The 22843-nt window shown below is 45.6% G+C and overlaps 1 protein-coding gene across 1 annotated transcript in view; it reads left to right on the top strand.

The window, feature by feature from the left end:
• LOC310824651 (cytochrome P450 3A27-like) overlaps positions 1–13113 on the top strand; it is a gene marked incomplete at both ends in the record, with an annotated part of 84042 nt that extends 70929 nt beyond the window's left edge. Inside the window, one exon of the mRNA XM_083697906.1 lies at positions 13108–13113. Coding sequence (XP_083554032.1) covers positions 13108–13113 — 6 coding nt within the window. The remainder of the gene's footprint in view (positions 1–13107) is intronic.
• Between the last annotated feature and the right edge of the window lie 9730 nt (positions 13114–22843).

Raw genomic sequence — 22843 nt, 5'->3', positions numbered from 1 at the left:
AATGTGAGAAAGGAATCAAAACACCCTTAGGACACATACCGGTTCCAGACGAACCATTTAAACATTTGGTAATGGACTATGTAGACAGGATAAAAAAGGTCAATGGAAAAGATACATGCTTGTTGTCATAGATAGATTTAGCAGATGGGTAGAAGCAACGCCATCGGCAGAATTAGGGGCAGGAACAGTGGTTAAATTTCTAACAAGAGAAGTAATACCCAGATTTGGAATACCTAATGAGATTAGCTCAGATAATGGTGCAGCATTTATTCAGAAAACTGTGAAACAAGTCATACAGCAGTTAAGGATAAAGCAAAGATTGAGTTGTGTCTACCATCCACAATCACAAGGAATGGTAGAAAGAATAAATGGTACCCTCAAAACAAAGCTGAATAAGATATGTGCCTTATAATATATACCTTACTAAGGACCACCACTGGAACAACTCCAGATGGAACTAAAGCAGTACATGAAACAACTAACTGAGATACATAAAGTTATATATTCACAGGAAAAAGACTAGCAGCCGGAGCCGGAGCCACCCCTGCCCAATCCGATAACTCCAGGAGACCAGGTGTACATCAAAGTCTTCCGGAGGAAGTGGAACGAGCCAAGGAGAGAGGGACCGTACGAGGTAGTGCGAGCCACCCCCACTGCAATACAAGTCCGAGGGAGTCTAACCTGGTACCACTTGAACCACTGCACCAGGGTCCCGAGGCAAGAAGAAAAAGCAAACCAGAGAAGAAGACGAAGGAATGGGTAAGATCGTACAGGAGCACAGAGGAAATGAAGGAACAGGTACAGAGGCTGAACAGGGGCCGGAAATCCAGCCCCCAGCCGAACGGGAAGGACAGTAGAGCCTGGGGGATCCTGGGGAAGTGACTAGTGATATATAAAGTAATAATACTAATCTATATGCTGTCCCAAATAGAACAGGCCCTGCCTAGAGAATTGAGTCAGGAAGTGAAGCAAACACAGGTTGAAACCAAAAGAGATAGGGACAGATAATATAAGGTAAATACATTATGGGAACAGGCAAAGCAAAATTATTGGTATAAATGGGGAGAGTTTACAGCCCAGTCAGTAACAGAAGGAGATTGCCTCATGTGTAGTCCATCACCACTTAAAAAACTACGAGTTGTACCTAACCCACACACATACCAGGCATGTGCACAGTTATATAAAAAGTCCTGTCCCATAGAAGAATCAAAACGACCATATTGTCCAGCCGAATGTTTGGGTATCTTAAGCAACACCAGATACCATCCGTTTTATGATCAAACTTTTAGAGACCAATGCAGAAAAATAGATGTGAGAATAGATGAGAAAAAGAGGGAGATCCCCGGATTCAATTGATTGGAAGCAAAAGTTTGAATGCTTCGACAAACCACTTAACACAACATATGGCACCGCAAACCTGGGGAAATTTAAAGGGGACTGTCACGTCATGTGGCGTATTGTACCTTGGAATATGGAACAACCTAGGCCAAAAGTACCTTATAACCAAGCAATATACCAATGCGACCCGTAAGGTAGTACTTCCCCCTAACATGTTTGAGACAGAAGAAGAAGTATCCAATGAGAGGCGCAGGATAAAACAAGATAGGCAAAGAAACTGTTCTGGACCACTGGTACTGAGATTAGGGGCTCCTGGGGCACCAGGAGGCATACCTCTAATCGATATATATCTTAGCCAGAATGAGCCAGTGGCAGATTACTAGTGGGTATGTGGAGAAGGAAGGCTAATGGCGGCATTACCCGCTGATTGGTCAGGAATATGTGCTAGGGTTCGGAATCGGAATAAATATCATGACTTTAAAATACCTCTCCGCACGTTTTAAAGTTTGATCAGTCTAAATAGCTTGAACGCTGTAGGAGGAGTAGCATACCAAAAATCGGAAGAATTGGAATAATAATGATAAGAAAAAGAAGAATAAGTATGAGCAATAACAATAGTTAGACTCTCTCTGAACCACTCAATATTTGTTGTGAAACAACACAGCACAAGTCCAAAATGCATGTAGGTGACTAGCAAGCTAGCTAGTTCAAGCTAAAGCTAACAATGCTACCATTGCTACTAACTGACAAATAGTCATGCCATTACCCAGATACATTTGTTGACTGTGTCTACTACTGTAAAATGTAATTAAACGTCACATACCCGCTTCGAAGTCGCTCTCGCTGTCCTCCCAACGGGAGCCCTGCAAAAAAGAAAAACAACAACACCCTGTCGTAGAAACGGCTGCCCCAGTCCACGCACAGCCAATCCTGAAAAACACGAAGGCATTTTTCAGGCCTTCCTTGCTAATGCTAGTGTCGTAGAATTTAAGTTATAATACTTAAAAATAAAATACCGTTAACCAGAGCTGTTGATTCATTCAAAGACTTTATTCCCGCAGAACATGTAGCCGACCCCGTTATCTCCTCAGTCACCTGTCTTTATAGATTTCACACAGGTTAACGCCTTCTATTCAACGTGTTTCTGATTCCTGTCTACATACACCAATAACATTCAAGAACTACATTTCGTCATCAAGTTGTCTAATCAGGGCTTTTGTTCTGACTGTTTGACTTTGTTTATTACGTAATAGTCTTAGTCTTGAATGTTAGTCTTGGTTGCGATAAAAGTTTCCTCTGCACAGCCTCAGCTTTTAACCCACTAACGAAACGGTCACGGAGTGCATCATTAAGATGTGCACCAAACTCACAATGAGTTGAAAGTTGCTTCAAAGCTACTATGTAATCAGACAGACTCACCGTCTTGTTGATTTTTTTTTTTTGAAAACGGAAACGTTCCGCGATGACAAGCGGTTTCGACTTGTAATGCTCACTGAGCGACTCGCTTAGCTCCTCGTAGGTTTGTGTGCTAGGTTTTTCAGGACTGACTAAATTCTTTGCTAAGTCTGTAGGCATCCGCTCCGATTACCGACAGAAACACGCTGACCTTTTTGTCAGTGTCCACCTCGTTTGCGATCATCCACTGTTCCAGTCTTTCCAAGTAAGATTCGAAATCTTCCTGTCCTTCTTTGTATTCAGCTAACGCACCGATTTGGAAACTAGCTATCTTGCTAGCTTGTAGTCGCCTTTAGCTACTTAGCTTCCGTTTGCTAGCCTCTTTCTTTCGAGCTACAAAGTTTGTTTATTGCGTTCTACTTGCTGCAAAGTTGTCTCTCGTCACTGGGATCATCTTTCATTAGATATCCCATCCTCGTCGCCAAATTGTAATATATTTAGAGTTATATATATTCACGGTTTCAATAACGGAGACCGAACATTACGTGGATGCTCGTTTACTGATCAATTTTAAGTACAGCGCATGTGCACAACAGCTAAGGACTCTTACACAGCCAATAGGGAAAGCCCTTATTAATACATTGGAAACACAAAGTTGTAATAATGCCAATACATTACAGTGACGTATTTTTGTGTACATTACAGTGACGTATTTTTGAAAAGTGTTGAAAATACATGTCATGCATCAGTATTACAGAATAATTAGTGCTACTGACAATTGTCGTTGCTAGGATTGCGTCTTTCTTGTGCCATTTCCCCAGCAACGTGTGTGTAAGACTAGAGTGGTAGGTTAGAACAGAGCCAAATAAGGTGTAATTAAGCCATTACAACAACAACAATCAAATGACCACACAAACCTGACATCACTGTCCTGCCCTCCCATCAGGCAGAATATCTAGCATGTGTGTGTGAGTGTTGTACATAGTCAGAAGGTAATCCTTAGATGATGTACCAGGAAGAACGAAACCCAGATAACAATTCCCAAACCTATCACTAGGTAACATAGAGTAGGCCATTAGAACACAAATCCAATAAGTGTTGTTCAATATGCTTCAGCTGGGTAGTTGAGACCTAGTGACTTTGGAGTCTGCTATTGATGTCTGTCAACATGAAATCTGTCAAGAAATCTGCCTTATTTCACTCTATGGGAAATAGAAATAGAAATTCAGTAAAGTGTCTTATTGGTCAATAATGGTCTGTAATGAGAGTTGGTGTCATTACAGATTCACACAAAACAAACTCAAGCAGTAGTCAGTCACCATTTCAAGTTATATTTAATAGTCTAGGACAGTTCAGATTAAAATACATGTTCATCTGGGTTTAAAGGTGAGAGCATAAAACCTCTTCTGATAGATAGGGACTTCAGAAATGTAATTGGATATAGGGCCATCGCAGATTTTGTCCACAGCCACTCCCATGGCAGTCATAAAAAACAATTCAAAAAAACATTGCTAATGCTTATATGTGAAACACCAAATTTCCTGATTCATGACTCATTCTGATAATTGGAATCATATACCAGCTATATACTAACTATGTATAACTTTGGTTTGTGGTCTCACTGAGGTCCAGCTCTCCACCCAGGGCACTGCAGAGGGACACAGCACGCCTCACCGCCCCCCTCTCACCGGGACCAGGTACAGGAGCTGCAGGAGGAGGGCTTTGCTGGAGCTGAGGGGAGACAGAGGAGGGAGCATACATTGTACAATGAGAAATCCTCCTCCCTCCTCCTCATCAGAGATCAGTGTGTCTGTCCTTACCCCAGACGGACTGTGTCTAAGTGGGATGAGCTCTGTGCTGTGTCCCTCTGCTCCTATGCTGACAGGTCCACAAAGGAGGAGCAGGAAAAATCCAGCCTGTGCTGCAGAGCCCTGAGCTGCTCTGCTGCTGCCCCCTGCTGGATGTGTGAGGCAGTGCAGCAGTGGAGGAACCTCAGCAGCAGCCTCCTGTCAACACTGCAGCAAGGGATACAGGGTCAGTTGCACCTGGTGGAAGACCTCGTTGATGAAGATGATGTTGTCCCGCCAGCCGGACAGCGTGCTGCTGTTGGAGTGGCTCTTCTCTGGCTCGGCAGGCCCGTTGGGCTCCCCCTCCTCTCCAGTCCTTCTCCTTCCCCTGGAGAATTGCACAACTTTTTTTTATAGATTGGTGTTACAAATTCTTTAGCTGAGTAGTTTTACTGAGTTAATACCTATGTCTGATCTAAATTTCATGTGAATGGCTGCAATGGAAATATGTTGAATTAAACATTTGTTGATGTGTTGAATACTTATTTTCCCGCACTGTATATACACACTCACTGAGCACGTTATTAGGAACACTATACTATACTCGGTAGGGCCTCCCTTTGCTCTGAAAACAGCCTCAATTCTTTGTGGCTTTGATTCCACAAGATGTTTATAACATTTCTTTGACATTCTGGTCCATGATGACATGATTGCATCACGCGATTGCTGTAGATTTTTCAGGTGCACTTCCAAGCTGTGAATCTCCCGTTCTACCACATCCCAAAGGTGTTCTATTTGATTCAGATCTGGTGGCTGGGAAGGCCACTGAAGAACACAGAACTCATTGTTATGTTTCTGAAACCAGTTTGAGACGACTTTTGCTTTGCGACATGGTGCATTATCATGCTGGAAGTAGCCATTAGAAGATGGGTAAATTGTGGCCATGAAGGCATGCACATGGTCAGCAACAATACTCAAATAGGCTGTGGCATTCAAGCAATATGATTGATTGGTATTAACAGGCCCAAAGAGTGCCAAATAAACATTCCCCACACCATTACACCACCTCCACCATGAGAATGTGTACAGGTGTTCCTAATAAAGTGTTTGTTGATTGTATATATAATATATATATATATATATATTTGTATTTATTATACTACAGCATGTATTATACTTCATCACTTTCATATTTATTTGTGTCTCTGTGTGTGGTTTACATATGTATGTATATATAGTGTGTGATTTTCTCGAATTGTAGGACATCAGCACTTATTACCGTCTACCTTTTTCTAAAATGTTTGTTAATATATCACTTACGCATGGCCACTTTATTATGGGGGTTTTACGTCCTGTTATCTCTAATTGTCTTATCACTATGCGTATTACTAATTTATTACATGTCCCCAGCATTTTCTTTGTATCTTAAAATTGTTATTATCTATTTATATAGGCAGGCCTATATTTGCACTTTCGCCCACGTAGCACTTCATCTCCTAAAGACCATTTGGGAAGACGTGATATCTGCACCCTAAGATATCTAAGTGTCATTTCGATGAGGTCTGTAGCAGAGGCCATAGAGCACAGCAAACAAATAATCATGTGTTTAAATATCCTTGTCGTTTTGAAAAATGACCATTGTCACCTGCACAGGAATGCCATGCGGCCAACATTGAAGAAATGTGCTTCTCGAATCTATCATTAACGACTGTTTCCACACGCTTTTTTCATTGCATTGCCATATTATCAGTTGGTCATTGATGCCTCACGAATAACGACAATGCGTCGAAAATTAAAGAAATGTAAACATGAATTATGTTATAAGCATCGAAAAGCTGTATGCGTAAAGGCGTCTCACAGTGGCTTGCCTGAAAAAAAAACAGAGGAATTTGTAGCGCCCCTTTGCTGGTCTGGGCAATTAATAGGGGTGGCTAACCTGAATTCTTTAAATAAAATGTTATCTCTAACTATTATTGTATTTTTACTTTGTCTGTTCACATTAACACAGTCCCACCAATTACATGTCTTTTGTTATTTTATTCAAATCAGTCTTCTTTCACTGATATTAAATCCCCAAAATAGATTGCATGAATTGAAATACAGTAACACAACGTGCACACACAAATATCCAAATGTAAATGGTAAACACTGTAAACCTCAATGAAAAGAAATAAAACCTATTCTAAAGCCGGCAATGATAACTACGACAACAATACCAAAGTCCAGTGCGTTGCAGGCCTGGCGCGTGTAGCTTGCGTGCGTTGTAGCTCACCTAAAATGGCGGCTCCTTCACTCTCACGAGCTAGACGACAAAAACCAAACTCCCAGTTCCTTAAGCCGGCAGCCTCGCGAAGCTCCTCTCTCGGCAACCGGGGTAGTTCTCTCAAACGGCAGGAATCTTTGGTACTACTGTCTCTCCCGGTGGCTATCGACGTTTTGAACTCCCGTGTTGGTCGAACACACAGCCCATAAGCCTCCGAAGAAAAACTAGCTCTCTCACTGTAGGCTAGGCTAAGCCAGGTGGTTGACCGTCGGAACGGTTACTCCTCTGCAGAGAAATTGTTCCAAAACAGGTCATACGCCGAACGTAATAACTTATAAGATGCACGGGTTGTGCACTCGCATTATTACCTTGTTCTAAACACAGAAATAAGTGGGCTACCTATTTCCACAATATTAACCTTACTCAGCACAGCAGCATATTCCATGCGTTCTCTTCGTTCGCCATCCCGAATCTAACTTCTCCTTCTCATCCACCTGACACCTGACCTTCATCTCACTTTTTCATTGGCTCATGAAAATAAACAAAATGCACAAACTTTACATTTGAATCTTTTCTCACAGAAATCAAAAATAAATTCCTTTGCAATATTGCCAGCATTGTGAACACAGTATTTAAGAAAACAAAATACATTTTACATCAGGTAAATAATTCAATACATGAACTTAACCCATGAAACTCTATTCAATATCAAACATAGTAATAGTTTTACCCTTTTTAAGTCCTATGTATTCTATTAATGAACTTATTCTATTTATACTATTTATTAGTTCCTATTTATTAATCAAAGAACTTTTAATAGTTAGGCCTAATTTTCCATAGGGCTACAAATTGGAGACACGTGCTTACAGGGGCGTCGAACCGGCGGCTCCCCTTGATGGAGCAAAGTTGTTACATTGACAAAGACAAGCTCCGCGCTCATGGGCAATTTATAGGGGGCAACTGTGCTGCGAGTATCTAAGCAGTCGTATTGACTGGATGAAATGCAATGTTTCAAACAGATCTGATGAATTCACCTGCTTTGAAAAAGTGTGCGTCAGGGAGTGCTTTTGACACGAAGCAAAAATCTACAGTCAAGCGTCCTTCAGCAGACAGCCTTGTGTTCTTTAGTCATGAGACTTGTCAAAACGGCAGAAAAAAATGGTCACAAACGAAATATTGTTTCTACACTTAAAATGAACAAAGAAAAAATGAGCTAGCCTGATATAACTCATGTTCATGACGATGCAAATGTAAAGAGATTTCGAACTGTTCTGTTGCACACGTTGTGACTCATTTTATTTTTCTACAAGAATCATTTACCATGACGGGAATCAAACCCGGGCCGCCCTGCGTTAAAAGGCAGATTCCTATCCGCTAGACCAAGACGTGATATGTGCACCCTAAGATATCTAAGTGTCACTTTGATGAGGTCTGTAGCCGAGGCCATAGAGCATACCAAACAAATAATCAGGTGTTTAAATATCCTTGTCGTTTTGAAAAATGACCATTGTCACCTGCACAGGAATGCCATGCGGCCACCATTGAAGAAATGTGCTTCTCAAATCTGTCATTATAGTAAATTTAAAGACAAATACTAGCCTTAGTAATCCCACACCTAGGGGAAAAGGTCACAAGGACACCAGATGGTCCTGGAACATCTCAGAGGGGTGAGATCACTTAGGTGGGGGCTGACTAGGGGGTATGGATGCTTTGAAGTAGAGTGGTATACAGCTGTGTAAACATCATCAGGTGATCTGGGGACAGGATGGATGGGTGATAAACACAGTTGTAAACAGCCAAGACAAAAGGGCTTTAGAAAACAGCCTCGGTCAATTGGTCTCTACAGTAGACTGATCGGCGCCAAGCCAAAGGGGGCGTAGCCCCGGCATGACGAAATGTAGTTCTTGAATATTATTGGTGTATGTAAACAGGAAGTAGACGTTTGTTGAATGAAGGGTGTTGACCTATGTGAAGTCTATAAAAAGACAGGTAACGGAAGTGAAAAGTGTTTTCAACTTTGCAAACCTGACCCGGCTTTGTTCTCTGTGAATAAAGTCTCTGAATGAATCAACAGCTCTGGTTAACGGTATGTTATTTCAAAATACCATGATTTAAATTCCACTACATATTTGGCGTCACGAACAGGATGGATAAATAAGGCTCGCATCGTGAACTATCGTTGAGAAGGGGACCGGACAATTTATACAAATTTAATGAGCTCAAAAACAAAGTAAGCAGAATTCGTGCTTTTAGTATAGAAAATTTGTATAGATCGCCCTGGACCTTTGGCCTCCGCGGTGGAACACGTACATGAGTCTTACCCATAAAGACATAGACACATACACATAATTATACCAATATAGACACATACTCATTCATACATTGTCATACATACAACCACATTCTCAAACACATATACATACATGCAAGTACATAAGTTGTTGGTTATATCTATATTTGATTCCCAAGGTGTAAGACACCAATTGTGATTAGGATATCTCAAGTTGAGTCCAAAGTGGTTGCCTAACATATTTCTTTAATTATACAGTAGAATCCTAGATAACCAATAATACAATATTGTTCTCTTTTGACAAATTACAGAAAAGAGTGAAAAGTAAGACATTTTACAATAACCCTAAAAAATAATTACTGCAAAAGGAAAAATGGAGAAAGGGATTACCCTGGTAACTCCAGTAGAAATATTAGAGAATAAAAACCCTCTTTTAAATAACCAAATAAAAGAGATGTCAGAAAAATGGGAAAAACTAACCAGTAAGAATTATACTAAGTGGCCAAAAGAAGGGACATTTGATGTTGCAGTGGGTAAGGAAATGGGAACACTGATAAGAAACCCCAAAACTCGAGTAAAGTCAAGAAAGAGAGAAATAGATATGTTAAAATTGTTCAAAACAGAAGGAGAAGCAATGTTAAAAGAAGAGAAGGGAAGTGAAGTGAGAAAGGGATCTAGAAGCCCTATAGAGCTGGATTGTTATGCAAAATTAGAAGAAGGTGTGTGGAGGTCAGAGTCAAGGCAAGAGAAGAGGACTAAACCATTGGAAGCCGGAGTAAGAGAGAAATATTAGGAGAAGACATGAGGAAAGATCCAGGAATACTGAACGAGAGTTGAGGAATAGGGAAAAGATAGGTCACCCAGATAGATATCATTGCCCCATCCTGATAAAAGGAAATCAAGGACACTATGTGCCCTGGGGTATGCAGGATGTGCAGGGAATAGTTAGCGGATTACTTAACATACATGATGGAGCAGGTAAAGGGATTAGAAGCCTTGAGGAAGAGACTGCAGGGAAACTGCTGGCGGTGGGAGACCTCATAGCCCTGTTGGCCAAGGTACTGGGGGAGGCAAAGATGGAAGACGTTCTCATAAGCTGTGGACTGAAAGAAGCAAAGGACAATACCAGAGCCGATGGGATGTCATTTGACCAGACCAGAAATGAGAGGTGGACAACCCTGAGAGAAGAATATCCACAAAGGATGGATATTAAGACCCTGAAGGGAGACCCACTGGGAGAGACTGAGGATCCTGCCACATACCTGCACCAGCAACCAAAGAAGTGGAAACTAGAGACTGAAGTCGACCCAGAGGGAGACCCACTGATGACAACTCTGTTCAGAACCGCAGTGGTAGATGCCATGTCCCCTCCGGTGAAAAGCAGGTTAGAGGATGTGGTGGGACTCACGTCCAAAACACACAAGGATGAGTCAAGGCTAAAGGAGCAAGAAAAGGGGGACCAGAGAAGGTTAACACAGCTCCAGCTGGGGGAACTCACAAAACGAAAACAAGGCGTAATGGGCGCCGAAACCAAGAAACCAGTTCCATACAGAGCCATACCAGAACCACTTCCAGTGCTGAGACCTCAGGGACAAGAGCAACCCACCGTACTTGTAGTTCAGGTGCATACGCAGCAGCCCCAATAGTTTAAGCCAGGGAAGGGCAGAAAGAGACCCCAAGGACGGTTCCAAAGAACAAACCCAAAAGGTCCATCTGACATGTGCTGGACATTTCCAAAGGGATTGTACTAATCCGAAATCGAGGGAGAATAGTAAACAGGGCTATAGTCAGCAACAGCAGAGGCCTCCACAAGGACCGGCCAATCCATATAGGGGACTAAATTATGGTTACTAGCTTCCAGTATTAACCACAGAAGCTGATCAAGAACCAATGCTGTAGGTTCAAATAGAAGATAGGAGATAGAGCCACAACCCTGCCCATACTGATCTCTGACCGGACTCCGGTGAATCTCTTGGGGAGGGATGCAATATGCATGCTGGGGATGAAAATATGGTGTTCCCCAGAAGGTGTATATGTAGATAATATGGTAATAAAGATACAAGAAATACCAATAACTGCAAGCGCAAATGTTTACTGGTTAAGGGAAATAAATTATGAAATAGAGCAAAATTGGTTAAGATGGAGAAAATTTATTGAAGCCCAATTGCCAGATGCAAGGAGACCACGATTTGACTTAAATTGCAACTCCTGCCAAGAACAAATCTGGCAGGAGCAAACCAAAAATCTGGTTGTCCCATTAATGTCACAATATATTATAGGGGAAAACAGGGAGCAGCTATACAAATAGATGAATTAGAATTCGTACAAAAGTGGTATAATAGACCTAATGCTGCTCATCATGGGTCATAAATGGTAAATAAAGGGTATAGAGCAAGAGTCTTGGGACCAATGATGAGAACCACATTAAAAAGTATTTGGAAAGAAACAAGTAACCCATTGGTAAAACATTTTGCGGATAAGGAATTCATAAAAATAATATATACCACAGGGAGTAGCCATATTGGTTGAACAACAGGTTCAGATGAAAGAAAAGTCAGATAATCAATTAAATAGAACCAATAACGCAACTAGAGGATATGATACGCATGCATCGGATTGCAGGGCCATTTGAGCAATCCATGTGGCTCTGAAAGGGGGCGAAGGTGGACTCTACAGGATTGTGGAGATCATATGAGGGTACTATAGTAGCGCCTACTGGGCTACTGGGGATTTTTGATCACTGGTGCGCATGGTTTTGACCATTGCGCAAGGGGGGAAGTTGTGAGAAAGATAAAAATCCAAGGGTATTGGGCACCCTATGTACAGGCAATGGTAGAAAATGCATTTAAACTTATAGGTTAATTTATTAAAAACATTTAAATTACAAATTTGGTAATGGAATATGGAGACATGATAAAAAAGGTAATTGGGAAGAGATACATGCTTGTTGATATAGATAGATTCAGAAGATGGGCAGAAGCAGGGAACAGGGGTTACATTTCTAACAAGAGAAGAAATACCCAGATTTGGAATAACTAATGAGATTAGCTCAGATAATGGTGCAGTATTTATTCAGAAAACTGTGAAACAAGTCATACAGCAGTTAAGAATAATGCAAAGATTGGGTTGTGTCTACCATTCACAATCACAAGGAATGGTAGAATGAATAAATGGTACCCTCAAAACAAAGCTGAATAAGATATGTGCCAGCGCAAAGCTTAATTGTGTAAATGGCTTGCCACTTGTATTAATGAACTATCGCATGCAGACTAACAGAAACACGAATTTAACACCGCATGAAATGCTTACGGGTCGACCCATGCCATTGCCATGCAACAATAAGAGGACCTTACAAAGGACCACCGCTTGAACAACGCCAGATAGAATTGATACAATATATGAATTGATTAACTGAGATACACAAAGTTATATGTTCACAGGAAAAAGACAAGCAGCTGGAGCCGGAGACACCCCTGCCCAATCCGAGAACTCCAGGAGACCAGGTGTACATCAAAGTCTTCAGAAGGAAGTGGAACGAGCCAAGGAGAGAGGGACTGTACGAGGTAGTGAGAGCCACCCCCACTGCAATACAAGATCGAGGGAGCCTAACCTGGTACCACTAGAACCACAGCAGGGTCCCGAGGCAAGAACTCAGGCAAACCAGAGAAGAAGACGAAGGAATGGGTGAGATTGTACAGGAGCACAGAAGGAATGAGGGCACAGACTTTGGGAAATTAGACTGGTTTGACAACATCCTAGGATCATGGGGAGGAATGTTGGCGAAAATGGGAATAATGGTTGTGATAGTGATTGTAGTGTTAGGACTGTTATTTTGTTGTATAATGCCTGTTTTGAGATCCTTTTTTATACAGAGCACAATTAAGCAGATGAGTGTAACCAGAGGGATAGCTCCAATGGCACTCAACAGAATGGGAGGCCAACTAGACCTATATCCTGTTCTCGACTGGGGAGGCAGCAGTGAGTCTTCTGCCCCCTCATCCGATGATGACGAGATCGTCTACACTCCCTGCCAGGACTAGCCAGCGCTAACAGCTACACCTACATGGGAGAAGCATTGCTACAATCCTCAAGAAAGACGAAACCCTGGCCATACAAGGACTATATTCCCTTTGGGAATATTGACAATTTGAATGGACATTGACGTGTTTTAAAGTCTTATGTGTGACAATTATTGTGTGTAGTACTGATAGAATGACCATGTTGAATGTATGCATAGAGACACAATGGGATGGCTATGGATCAGAGACAGGGGATGGTCCCCTGTGTTGGACATAAAGTCCCATTATAGGTTGATGTGTTGTGTGTTGTTTTATTTTTATTAACAATTTGTGTAATCATTTAAATGTAGTTTAGTTGTTGCTCATGGGGACGGGTGCTCGTTTGCAGACCTGTAAAGTGGTTGCTCAATGATTGGATATGGTGAGAACCGTGGGGGAATTTTCCCTAATGAAAGAATGGGTTTTTCGCCCCCACCTGTAAAGGAGGCGTGTCCCCAGGAGCTAATAGAATGTCATGCTGTTGATGTCATACAGGTTATGTTTACTTCTGTGAGTCGCCTATGTATGTTGTCTTGAAATCACTTATATGTTTTATTGCTGTGTCATTGATGTGGGACTATTAAGTCCCAAAGGGGGGAATATATAGTAAATTTAAAGACAAATACTAGCCTTAGTAATCCCACACCTAGGGGAAAAGGTCACAAGGACACCAGATGGTCCTGGAACATCTCAGAGGGGTGAGATCACTTAGGTGGGGGCTGACTAGGGGGTATGGATGCTTTGAAGTAGAGTGGTATACAGCTGTGTAAACATCATCAGGTGATCTGGGGACAGGATGGATGGGTGATAAACACAGTTGTAAACAGCCAAGACAAAAGGGCTTTAGAAAACAGCCTCGGTCAATTGGTCTCTACAGTAGACTGATCGGCGCCAAGCCAAAGGGGGCGTAGCCCCGGCATGACGAAATGTAGTTCTTGAATATTATTGGTGTATGTAAACAGGAAGTAGACGTTTGTTGAATGAAGGGTGTTGACCTATGTGAAGTCTATAAAAAGACAGGTAACGGAAGTGAAAAGTGTTTTCAACTTTGCAAACCTGACCCGGCTTTGTTCTCTGTGAATAAAGTCTCTGAATGAATCAACAGCTCTGGTTAACGGTATGTTATTTCAAAATACCATGTGTAACAATGTCCGATGTACACAGAGGCAGACGCCGTATTTTAGTGAGGGATTTGGTCCCGTTTATTTGCACACTCATATACAGGTTTGGCTTTTCAGCCCGTCTTAAAGTTCTATCGACTTTCCAGCCGTCAGTGTCGGAAAACCTCCGTCGTTCCCAGCCCACCTCTCCTTCTGAAATGGCAGAAGCACACCCATCTTAAACATTCGCCGGCGAGACTTAATTCGCAGCAGGTGTGCAACAAAAGTCTCGCCGACACAACCCCGGCCACGGTCCTGTAGCTCCCTCTACAGGCCGAACGCTGCATGTCCCCCCACATACCCCCACCGCCCGACACAGGCCGGGGACCCGACGGCCGACGACCTACTCCCCCCCCCCTGCACGGGAGAGGAAGTCTGCCACGACCATCTGCGCCCCCGGTCTGTGCACGACGGAAAAGTTGAAGGGCTGCAACGCGAGGTACCACCGGGTGATCCTCGCGTTTACATCCTTCATGCGGTGGAGCCACTGGAGGGGGGCATGGTCGGAGTAGAGGGTGAAGGCGCGACCCAGCAGGTAGTAGCGGAGGGTGCCGACCGCCCACTTGATGGCCAGGCACTCCTTCTCCACGGTGCTGTACCGGCCCTCCCTCTCCGACAGCTTGCGGCTCAGGTACAGCACCGGCCGGTCGGCCCCCTCCACGCACTGGGTCAGCACTGCTCCCAGCCCTCTATCCGACGCGTCCGTCTGTAGGGAGAAAGGGAGGTTAAAATCAGGCGCATACAAGACCGTTTCTCCACAAAGAGCCCCCTTAAGGGCCTCGAACGACCCCTGGCACTGGCCCGACCATTGGACCGGATCCGGGGCACCCTTCCGGGTGAGGTCCGTCAAGGGACTGGCCAGCTCTGAAAACCCAGGTACGAACTGGCGGTAATATCCCGCCAGCCCCAGGAAGGCCCTCACCTCCTTCTTTGTCTTGGGCCGGGGAGAGGCGGCGATGGCCGCAGTCTTTTCAATCTGCGGTCGCACCTCCCCCCGACCCAAGTGGTACCCCAGATACCGGATCTCCCTCCGCCCGATCACGCACTTTTTCGGGTTGGCCGTTAGCCCCGCCTGCCTCAGGGACCGCAGAACAGCAGCCACACTCCGCACATGCTGCGGCCAGGTGTCACTGTGGATGACAATGTCATCTAGGTAGGCCGCAGCATAGGCGGCGTGCGGCCGCAGAATACGGTCCATGAGGCGCTGAAAAGTGGCTGGGGCTCCGAACAACCCGAAAGGGAGCACGGTGAACTGGAATAACCCGAGCGGAGTGGAGAATGCCGTTTTCTCCCGGGACACCGGCGAGAGTGGAATCTGCCAGTATCCCTTCGTGCAATCCAATGTCGTGAAGTACCTGGCCGTACCAAGCCGGTCCAAGAGCTCGTCGACCCGGGGCATCGGATATGTATCGAACTTGGAGACCGCATTAACCCGTCTATAATCCACACAGAACCGTATAGTCCCATCTGGCTTGTTGACAAGCACGATGGGGCTACACCAATCACTGCGGGACTCCTCGACCACACCCAGCTCCAGCATGGCTTCCAACTCCCGGCACACAACGTCTCGTTTGTGCACCGGCAACCTATAGGGACGCGTGCGCACCGTTAAACCCGGCTGCGTTTCTATATGGTGGTCGATGAGCGTAGTCCGACCGGGCAGGGGAGAGAACACGTCGGCGAACTTAAGCTGCAAATCTGCAACGTCCGCGGCCTGGCTAGCAGAGAGATGGTTATCAATATCGACCGGAGTGCTACCTTTCGATTTTGGGACTTCCGGACCGAACTCCTCTCTCTCTGGAACTATCGTAGCCAGAGCAACAGTGACCACGTCGTTCCATTTTTTTAGGAGATTGACGTGATACACCTGCAAGCTATCCCCCCGGTCCGAGCGTATAACCTCATAATCCACGTCCCCCATGCGACGTGTGACCACAAACGGCCCTTGCCACTTCGCTAGTAATTTCGTGCTGGAGGTGGGTAACAGTACGAGCACCTTGTCTCCCGGTGTAAACTCTCGTAGGGTAGCCCCCCTGTCATACAGGCGTTTCTGACGCTCCTGGGCTTGCAGCAAATGCTCACGTGAGATAGCCCCTAGGGCGTGGAGCTTTGTGCGCAAGTCGAGGACGTACTGGATCTCACTCTTACTGTCGCTAGACCCTTCCTCCCAATTTTCTTTAAACAGGTCTAGGACACCCCGGGGCTTACGCCCGTAGAGTAATTCAAACGGGGAAAACCCGGTGGAAGCTTGGGGAACTTCCCGCACCGCAAACAACAGGGGATCTAGCCATTTATGCCAATTCCGACTATCCTCGTGGACAAACTTCCGGATCATTGACTTCAAGGTCCGATTGAACCGCTCACAAAGGCCGTCAGTGGCCGGGTGGTAAACACTGGTTCGAATCGCCTTGATGTTCAACAAGCCATACAGTTCCTTGAGGGTGCGTGACATAAAATTAGTGCCCTGATCGGTGAGAATCTCTTTCGGGATTCCCACGCGGGAGATGACTTGAAACAATGCTTGCGCTACACTCCTGGCAGAGATATTGCGCAGAGGTATTGCCTCGGGGTATCGGGTGGCGTAATCTATCAAGACCAACACAAATCGATAACCCTGTGTGCTCCGCTCAAATGGCCCGATAATATCCATCGCAATGCGGTCGAACGGGTTCTCGACCAATGGTAAGGGCTGCAAGGGGGCCCGTGGAATGGCCGGGGGATTTACTAACTGACATTCCCGACAGGACGCGCACCACCTACGCACCTCTGCCCGAATCCCCGGCCAATAAAATCGAGCCATTATACGGTGCAGTGTTTTGTCATACCCTAGATGGCCCGCCATGGGGTTGAAATGAGCCGCCTGGAAGACCATTTCGCGGCGGCTGCGGGGAACCAGCAACTGGGTTACTTCCTCCTGACTATGTGAGTCACGACTTACTCGATATAACCTGTCGCTGATAATCGCAAAATAGGGGTGGGCGCGCACTGTGTCTGGCCGTATCAAAGTACCATCAATTGCTATCACTTGGTCAAAGGCTGATCTGAGGGTCTCATCACGAGACTGCTCGAGGGGGAAGTCGCCTAGCAGCGGATAGTTCGGCGAGGAAGTCTCGGGGTGAGGCGCCCCCGCCGGCTCCGGCTCCCCGGCAGTGTCGCGAGGCGCCGCCTCGGCACAGAGCACATTACACGCCACACACCTCCCTAGCTGTCGTGCACGCATCCCGGTAGCCCTCTTTACCGCTTGAGGAAACCCCTCCCAATCCACACCTAGAATCAGGGGATGCGTGAGGCGTGGGCTAACCGCCGCCTGTACACTATGGTTTTTCCCCTCAAAATGAATTTCGATAGCGACCAGCGGATATTCGTGAATGTCCCCATGCACACACCTCACCCGCACCCTCGATGCCTTCAACAGTGCCCCCGGCCGAACCAGGCGCTCCTGGATCATGGACTGCATACAGCCCGAATCCAAGAACGCCTGGTGCGTATCACGTTGTATCCTTACCGGAATACGATACGCCGCTCCTGGTCCGGGGGGAGGGCCCGGTATGTCGCCGATGCGGACGACCTGCCCCACGTCCATCGCCCGACACTCGGCCTGCACGTGGCCCGGCCGTCCGCACCGCCAACACACCCCCCCTGTCGCTCGAGGTGCTCTCTGCGGGGCCGGGGTTGGTTCCGGATCGGCGCGCTCCTGCCATCTCGTTCTCGGGGCGGGCGCCGGCCTCCCTCCTTCTGCTCCCCCGGCTCCTCCTGGGCGTTGGCCTCCCCCCCCTTGCCGCGGGGCCGGGGTTGGTCGTTGTGGCCCCCGCGGTGGGAGGGAGAGATGGTCCTCGGCCAGACCCACGGCGGTCTTTAGGTCCTGGGGGCGGTGGTACTGGACCCAGGCGGCGGTGCGGGCCGGGAGCCCCGCGAGGAACTGCTCCATTACCACCCGGTTCCCGACCTCCACCGCCGAGTTGTTTTCGGGGTCCAGCCACCGCCATGCGCTGTCCCCCAGCCGCTGGGCGAAGGCGAAGGGCCGGCACCCCTCCTCCATGGCCATGGCCCGGAACCGGCGCCGGTGTTCCTCCGGTGTCAGGCCCAGGCGGTCCCGAATCGCCCGGGCCAGGGACTGGTAGTCCCGTTGGGCGGCCGCCGGCAAACTGTGGGCCGCGAGCTGCGCCTCCCCTGACAGGAGGGGCAGCAGATGGTAGGCCCACTCTCGGTCCGGCCACCCCGAGATCCTCGCCGTCCCCTCGAACACCGCGAGGAACGCCTCTGGGTCGTCCAGGTCCCCCATCTTCTGCAGCTGGACCTTAGGGGGACCTGGTGCCGCTCCGGTCCCCGGCGCCGGCCCGCCGGCCCTGGGGAAGTCCTGGCGGAGGGCCCTGTCCGCGACCCTCGCCGCCGTCAGCTCCTCCAGTGTCGCCTGCTGGGTCTGCTGCAGGGCCGTCTGTTGCTCAAGGACGAGCGTTATCCTTGATATTGCTGCTGTTAGCGCGTCCATCTTGCCTTCTTCTGTGCCCCACGTTGGGCGCCAATGTAACAATGTCCGATGTACACAGAGGCAGACGCCGTATTTTAGTGAGGGATTTGGTCCCGTTTATTTGCACACTCATATACAGGTTTGGCTTTTCAGCCCGTCTTAAAGTTCTATCGACTTTCCAGCCGTCAGTGTCGGAAAACCTCCGTCGTTCCCAGCCCACCTCTCCTTCTGAAATGGCAGAAGCACACCCATCTTAAACATTCGCCGGCGAGACTTAATTCGCAGCAGGTGTGCAACAAAAGTCTCGCCGACACAACCCCGGCCACGGTCCTGTAGCTCCCTCTACAGGCCGAACGCTGCATGTCCCCCCACACCATGATTTAAATTCCACTACATATTTGGCGTCACGAACAGGATGGATAAATAAGGCTCGCATCGTGAACTATCGTTGAGAAGGGGACCGGACAATTTATACAAATTTAATGAGCTCAAAAACAAAGTAAGCAGAATTCGTGCTTTTAGTATAGAAAATTTGTATAGATCGCCCTGGACCTTTGGCCTCCGCGGTGGAACACGTACATGAGTCTTACCCATAAAGACATAGACACATACACATAATTATACCAATATAGACACATACTCATTCATACATTGTCATACATACAACCACATTCTCAAACACATATACATACATGCAAGTACATAAGTTGTTGGTTATATCTATATTTGATTCCCAAGGTGTAAGACACCAATTGTGATTAGGATATCTCAAGTTGAGTCCAAAGTGGTTGCCTAACATATTTCTTTAATTATACAGTAGAATCCTAGATAACCAATAATACAATATTGTTCTCTTTTGACAAATTACAGAAAAGAGTGAAAAGTAAGACATTTTACAATAACCCTAAAAAATAATTACTGCAAAAGGAAAAATGGAGAAAGGGATTACCCTGGTAACTCCAGTAGAAATATTAGAGAATAAAAACCCTCTTTTAAATAACCAAATAAAAGAGATGTCAGAAAAATGGGAAAAACTAACCAGTAAGAATTATACTAAGTGGCCAAAAGAAGGGACATTTGATGTTGCAGTGGGTAAGGAAATGGGAACACTGATAAGAAACCCCAAAACTCGAGTAAAGTCAAGAAAGAGAGAAATAGATATGTTAAAATTGTTCAAAACAGAAGGAGAAGCAATGTTAAAAGAAGAGAAGGGAAGTGAAGTGAGAAAGGGATCTAGAAGCCCTATAGAGCTGGATTGTTATGCAAAATTAGAAGAAGGTGTGTGGAGGTCAGAGTCAAGGCAAGAGAAGAGGACTAAACCATTGGAAGCCGGAGTAAGAGAGAAATATTAGGAGAAGACATGAGGAAAGATCCAGGAATACTGAACGAGAGTTGAGGAATAGGGAAAAGATAGGTCACCCAGATAGATATCATTGCCCCATCCTGATAAAAGGAAATCAAGGACACTATGTGCCCTGGGGTATGCAGGATGTGCAGGGAATAGTTAGCGGATTACTTAACATACATGATGGAGCAGGTAAAGGGATTAGAAGCCTTGAGGAAGAGACTGCAGGGAAACTGCTGGCGGTGGGAGACCTCATAGCCCTGTTGGCCAAGGTACTGGGGGAGGCAAAGATGGAAGACGTTCTCATAAGCTGTGGACTGAAAGAAGCAAAGGACAATACCAGAGCCGATGGGATGTCATTTGACCAGACCAGAAATGAGAGGTGGACAACCCTGAGAGAAGAATATCCACAAAGGATGGATATTAAGACCCTGAAGGGAGACCCACTGGAAGAGACTGAGGATCCTGCCACATACCTGCACCAGCAACCAAAGAAGTGGAAACTAGAGACTGAAGTAGACCCAGAGGGAGACCCACTGATGACAACTCTGTTCAGAACCGCAGTGGTAGATGCCATGTCCCCTCCGGTGAAAAGCAGGTTAGAGGATGTGGTGGGACTCACGTCCAAAACACACAAGGATGAGTCAAGGCTAAAGGAGCAAGAAAAGGGGGACCAGAGAAGGTTAACACAGCTCCAGCTGGGGGAACTCACAAAACGAAAACAAGGCGTAATGGGCGCCGAAACCAAGAAACCAGTTCCATACAGAGCCATACCAGAACCACTTCCAGTGCTGAGACCTCAGGGACAAGAGCAACCCACCGTACTTGTAGTTCAGGTGCATACGCAGCAGCCCCAGCAGTTTAAGCCAGGGAAGGGCAGAAAGAGACCCCAAGGACGGTTCCAAAGAACAAACCCAAAAGGTCCATCTGACATGTGCTGGACATTTCCAAAGGGATTGTACTAATCCGAAATCGAGGGAGAATAGTAAACAGGGCTATAGTCAGCAACAGCAGAGGCCTCCACAAGGACCGGCCAATCCATATAGGGGACTAAATTATGGTTACTAGCTTCCAGTATTAACCACAGAAGCTGATCAAGAACCAATGCTGTAGGTTCAAATAGAAGATAGGAGATAGAGCCACAACCCTGCCCATACTGATCTCTGACCGGACTCCGGTGAATCTCTTGGGGAGGGATGCAATATGCATGCTGGGGATGAAAATATGGTGTTCCCCAGAAGGTGTATATGTAGATAATATGGTAATAAAGATACAAGAAATACCAATAACTGCAAGCGCAAATGTTTACTGGTTAAGGGAAATAAATTATGAAATAGAGCAAAATTGGTTAAGATGGAGAAAATTTATTGAAGCCCAATTGCCAGATGCAAGGAGACCACGATTTGACTTAAATTGCAACTCCTGCCAAGAACAAATCTGGCAGGAGCAAACCAAAAATCTGGTTGTCCCATTAATGTCACAATATATTATAGGGGAAAACAGGGAGCAGCTATACAAATAGATGAATTAGAATTCGTACAAAAGTGGTATAATAGACCTAATGCTGCTCATCATGGGTCATAAATGGTAAATAAAGGGTATAGAGCAAGAGTCTTGGGACCAATGATGAGAACCACATTAAAAAGTATTTGGAAAGAAACAAGTAACCCATTGGTAAAACATTTTGCGGATAAGGAATTCATAAAAATAATATATACCACAGGAAGTAGCCATATTGGTTGAACAACAGGTTCAGATGAAAGAAAAGTCAGATAATCAATTAAATAGAACCAATAACGCAACTAGAGGATATGATACGCATGCATCGGATTGCAGGGCCATTTGAGCAATCCATGTGGCTCTGAAGGGGGGCGAAGGTGGACTCTACAGGATTGTGGAGATCATATGAGGGTACTATAGTAGCGCCTACTGGGCTACTGGGGATTTTTGATCACTGGTGCGCATGGTTTTGACCATTGCGCAAGGGGGGAAGTTGTGAGAAAGATAAAAATCCAAGGGTATTGGGCACCCTATGTACAGGCAATGGTAGAAAATGCATTTAAACTTATAGGTTAATTTATTAAAAACATTTAAATTACAAATTTGGTAATGGAATATGGAGACATGATAAAAAAGGTAATTGGGAAGAGATACATGCTTGTTGATATAGATAGATTCAGAAGATGGGCAGAAGCAGGGAACAGGGGTTACATTTCTAACAAGAGAAGAAATACCCAGATTTGGAATAACTAATGAGATTAGCTCAGATAATGGTGCAGTATTTATTCAGAAAACTGTGAAACAAGTCATACAGCAGTTAAGAATAATGCAAAGATTGGGTTGTGTCTACCATTCACAATCACAAGGAATGGTAGAATGAATAAATGGTACCCTCAAAACAAAGCTGAATAAGATATGTGCCAGCGCAAAGCTTAATTGTGTAAATGGCTTGCCACTTGTATTAATGAACTATCGCATGCAGACTAACAGAAACACGAATTTAACGCCGCATGAAATGCTTACGGGTCGACCCATGCCATTGCCATGCAACAATAAGAGGACCTTACAAAGGACCACCGCTTGAACAACGCCAGATAGAATTGATACAATATATGAATTGATTAACTGAGATACACAAAGTTATATGTTCACAGGAAAAAGACAAGCAGCTGGAGCCGGAGACACCCCTGCCCAATCCGAGAACTCCAGGAGACCAGGTGTACATCAAAGTCTTCAGAA

This window comes from Argentina silus (genome assembly GCF_951799395.1).
Source record: "Argentina silus genome assembly, contig: scaffold_59, whole genome shotgun sequence".
Lineage (NCBI taxonomy): Eukaryota > Metazoa > Chordata > Actinopteri > Argentiniformes > Argentinidae > Argentina > Argentina silus.
Note: the sequence above shows the minus strand (reverse complement) of the source record. Positions and strands in the feature narration are given on the sequence as shown.